The sequence below is a fragment of the Egretta garzetta genome, unplaced genomic scaffold (genome assembly GCF_000687185.1).
Source record: "Egretta garzetta isolate BGI_Z169 unplaced genomic scaffold, ASM68718v1 scaffold126, whole genome shotgun sequence".
Taxonomy (NCBI): Eukaryota; Metazoa; Chordata; class Aves; order Pelecaniformes; family Ardeidae; genus Egretta; species Egretta garzetta.
The window spans coordinates 4134061-4138701 of record NW_009260128.1 but is presented as its reverse complement, the minus strand read 5'-3'; the positions used below and the strand labels follow the sequence as shown (position 1 = coordinate 4138701).

Sequence of the window (4641 nt, the reverse complement as noted above, 5' to 3'; positions counted from 1 at the left end):
GCAAATCCAAGTAAATCAAGGCTAAGTGCTTCTGCTGTTCATGGGAACCATGTTTAACCCCCTAGCAGCAGGGCTTTACTTAAAAATTTTCAAGGTATTTTGAGTTCAGAATTCTTAGATGTCTTGCATTGTCTTTTAGTTTATTTTTAGATATTATTTAGTTTATTTAGATATTATAGATAATATCCTTTAGCCTTTGTGTACTTGAGGACCATGGAAGTTGGGCTGGACAAGAGTAATAGTCAATGGACTACTGTTTGATTATAGTAGTCATTCCCCTTACATGCTTTTATGAGTTTTTTAATGGTTATTTAAGAAAATCACATTGTTCAGTTGATAAAACCTAGTTCATTTTTCAGTTCATTTCTCAGTTGCTTGTATTGCGATACCATAGGAGAAAAGTGAGAAGTGCGTATATAAGAGCTGTTTTACTTTTCCCTCAGTCTCCCAGACTTGGAAGATTTTTTTAAAGATTCTTAGACTCCTCCAGCTTCCCATGCGTAGCCTGGAGTCAGGCTTGCTGCTGCAGTTTGTGCTGCTAACCTAACACGTATATTTAGAGGTACATGGAAAAAGGTCTACTTCTGCTGCAGCAGCAACTTTCCTCTCGTTCTTCCCTTCTCTGCAGAGCTGCTTGCTTTGGAAGGTCTAACTGACATTAAAAATAAAAAATAAAAACGAAAGCCCAAACAAAAAGACCAAGCTGAAAAGTCAAATTTATGGAGGGGGTGAGTACATGACTCTGGAAGACACCAGGTGGAAGGAGTTGGCTGGGACTTGAGCAGATGTGTCCACTTAGTCTTGGCAGAAGTATTGGAGGAAGAAAAGCTCTAACAGTACTAGGCAAGGAGAGCTTGTGATGTGATCTCCTCTATACCTAAACCAGAGTTTAGAAATTACTTTTCTTTCATAGGAGTTCAGGAGGGGACTTCTATGGTTTGCTTTAAATAGATGTTACTTTGCTGCTAATTTCTCTCTATTTTTTGAGGGGAGTTAGTTTTCCTGTAATCATGTAACTGTTTGAATATTGCTTAACTTCCCTGTGTAAAGAAAGTATGAGCTTGTAAGATCACGATTTAGGACTAATCACAGTTTAAACTGTATGTAGGAATCCTGTTGGATAGAATATCTTCTATAGTTTTATCTTCTATAGTTATTTTTGTGTGGATTTTTTTAGGAGCCCTCTGAAAGAGAGGGGTGTTTCTGTGCTTGAAAGTGTTATATGCATGCATTAAATCACTCTCATAAGCGTATATATTTAATGTGTGTGTATGTTTAAAAACCAGCGTGCTAAAAGAAGAAAAAAGTTGTGGAAATCTCCAAGGCAGATGTAGAAGATTCATTTTTTTTTTTTACAGCCTGATTGGTTTCCAAATCAGCTTTCTATATTTACTTTTATTTGATGCCCATTACTTAAGTACTGCAATTTCTGTTTTGTTTGGAAGAGGGGGAAACCTTTATGGATAATTTAAAAAATATTTCTTTTGTGAAGTTAATTGTTCTTTATTTGTTTCCAGGAAATGGCTCTTGAAGTTAAATGAGGCTGGATAAAACACATAAATGAAGCAGAAGCTGCTCTGCATGTGTTAGGGCTATATCACCACAAGCACTGCTGATCAGCCAGACTTGGTAACTTGTCATAATGAAGAAAATTAGTCTCAAAACAATTCGCAAGTCCTTTAACTTAAATAAAAGTAAAGATGAAAGTGACTTTGTAGTGGTTCTTTTTTAAGTGAATTTGGAAAAGACGACTCCTTGTTTGGCAGCTGCTATGGTAAAGATTTGGCTAGCTGTGAAGTCAATAGTGAAGATGAAAAAGGAGGCAAAAATAGATCAAAAAGTGAAAGCTTAATGGGTACGCTAAAAAGGAGGCTTTCAGCAAAACAAAAACAGAAAGGCAAAGGCAGCACACCATCTGTAAGCTCTGCAGATGATGACACCTTTTCTTCCTCATCTGCTCCAATAACCTTCAAAGATGTGCGAGCTCAAAGACCTCTGAGATCCACTTCCCTCCGTAATCACCATTACAGTCCAACTCCGTGGCCCCTTCGACCTACAAATTCAGAGGAGACTTGCATCAAAATGGAAGTAAAAGTCAAGGCCTTGGTCCATTCCTCTAATCCAAGCCCAGCACTGAATGGTGTTCGAAAGGACTTCCATGACTTGCAGTCAGACAACGTATTCCAGGAACAAAACAATGCATTAAAAAATACGGAATCTCAGAACGGGGACTTGCATCTTCATATTGATGAACATGTGCCTGTAGTTATTGGATTAATGCCTCAGGACTACATTCAGTATACTGTGCCTTTAGATGAGGGAATGTATCCTTTGGAAGGATCACGTAGTTACTGTCTGGATAGTTCCTCACCCATGGAAGTTTCAACTGTTTCTTCTCAAGTGGGAGGAAATGCTTTCCATGAAGAAGAGAGCCAAGTGGATCAGGATGTAGTCGTTGCACCAGATATCTTTGTGGACCAGACGGTGAATGGTTTGTTGATTGGTACCACAGGAGTCATGTTGCAAAGCCCAAGAGTTAATCACAGCGATGTCCCTCCACTCTCACCTTTGCTACCTCCAATGCAGAATAATCAAATCCAAAGGAACTTCAATGGATTGAATGGCACAGATGCCCATGTGGCTGAAAGTATGCGCTGCCATTTGAATTTTGATCCTAACACTGCCCCTGGAGTTGGAAGAGTTTATGATTCTGTACAGAACAGTGGTCCTATGGTTGTGACCAGTCTCACAGAAGAACTGAAAAAACTTGCAAAACAAGGATGGTACTGGGGCCCCATTACACGCTGGGAGGCAGAGGGAAAATTAGCTAATGTGCCTGATGGCTCGTTTCTCGTTCGAGATAGTTCCGATGATCGTTATCTTTTAAGTTTGAGTTTTCGTTCCCATGGAAAAACTCTTCACACTAGAATTGAACACTCAAATGGTAGGTTTAGCTTTTATGAACAACCAGATGTGGAGGGACATACATCTATAGTTGACTTAATTGAACATTCAATCAGGGACTCTGAAAATGGAGCTTTCTGCTATTCGAGATCCCGACTGCCTGGATCTGCAACTTACCCAGTGAGACTGACAAATCCAGTATCTCGGTTTATGCAGGTGCGTTCTTTACAATACCTGTGTCGTTTTGTAATACGTCAGTACACCAGAATAGACCTGATTCAGAAACTGCCTTTGCCAAACAAAATGAAGGATTATTTACAGGAAAAGCACTACTGAAAGCTTATGGGAATCTTGCATCTTGCACTTTGGGAACAACAACAACAAAAAGAGATTGAATTACAGTTTACAGACTTTCATTATTATCAAAATCTTTTGCTGCCATAAAAATATTTCATTTTTGTGTGTAAAAGAAAAGTAATGCATTTGGATTTATGTTTCTTTTTGAGGGGTTTTGTGTATTTTGGGGGGCTTTTTTTTTTTTTTGGAAAGAATGATCTCAAGTTTATTTTTAGAAGTGTGAAATAGCTATCTTTCATCAATGTGCAGATTAATCACAATGTGAATGATCAAATTCTCCTTAATTTCCCCCAAGTCCTTTGCTGCTATCCACTGTGATTTTTATGCATTGAAAGCACATTTCGTGTGTATTCAACCATAAGTAAAAGTCAAATGAAACTTGTTGAATGGAATTTTTTCTTTCCTTTAAAATAGCCTGTTAAAAAAAATGATCGTGGATAAAAAACATCGGTATTCTAAATTACAGAATTTACTTCTATGTTAAAAACAATGTCCTAGTATCTTAATTATAAATTTCTATATAGAGATATGCCCTAATGTAGAATTTATAGACAGAGCTGTGTGATAAGAACATGGTGATGCAGCATATCTTTGGAAAAAAACCCACCTTTCTCCTAAGCCTTGTATTGTCTGTACACTATTTTGTGTTTGAGAAGGTTGGTTCAGCTTTCTTCTTGTCTCAGTATTTTGTCCTTCTAAAAATGGCCTTTAAAAAAAAAAGTCTGTGAAAGTCGATGTGTAGTACGTATAAGGAAATTGCGGTATTGGGGCCTTGTCAGATATTACCTTTTAAAATCATGCCATCAGTTAAATAAATGAATATCTACCAGGTGCCCTCTTTCTGTCCTTTTCCCTCCTGCCTCCTCTTGGGGGGTTGGGGTGGGGAGGGGGGAATTTCCTGGATTTGTAAAGAAGATTCTAGGATCTGTTATTATGGGAACGTAAATTGATAAGCCATTTTAGGGATGGGGTAAAACTTCTGATAGGATGATTTCTACAATATAGATTTAAACTATTTGAAATTTTATCATTCTCTGCATTTTTTTCACTTCAGAAATGCAGTAATACACTAATGTCCTTTGGATTGTTTTCCCCTTTTTTTGGATATCCTTTGGGGAGGAAGGAACAGGACTGATAACATTTTGGATGGAAGATGCTTAAAATGCATCTCTAAAGCTCTGTTCTCATAGCCTTTCAAATTATGGGGAAAAGAGGTTTGGATATACATTGACCGCAGAAAATGTTTCAGTTTACTGTCATGAAGTATGTTTTGACATATGAAATATTGAATCAGTTAAGTAAATGTTTGTGATATCTGTCAAAGATTCTGGCATTTGAAAAGCTTACAGTTATTCTAACCGTCTGCAGGGAAAAAAGACT

General features: G+C 37.6%; 1 protein-coding gene across 1 annotated transcript in view; it reads left to right on the top strand.

Annotated features, from left to right (window-relative positions):
• SOCS6 (suppressor of cytokine signaling 6) overlaps nucleotides 1-3408 on the top strand; it is an 11689-nt gene extending 8281 nt beyond the window's left edge. The window contains 2 exon segments of the mRNA XM_009641492.2: nucleotides 1518-1718; nucleotides 1721-3408. Coding sequence (XP_009639787.2) covers nucleotides 1643-1718; nucleotides 1721-3240 — 1596 coding nt within the window. The 5' untranslated portion in view covers nucleotides 1518-1642 and the 3' untranslated portion in view covers nucleotides 3241-3408.
• The last annotated feature ends 1233 nt before the right edge of the window (nucleotides 3409-4641 follow it).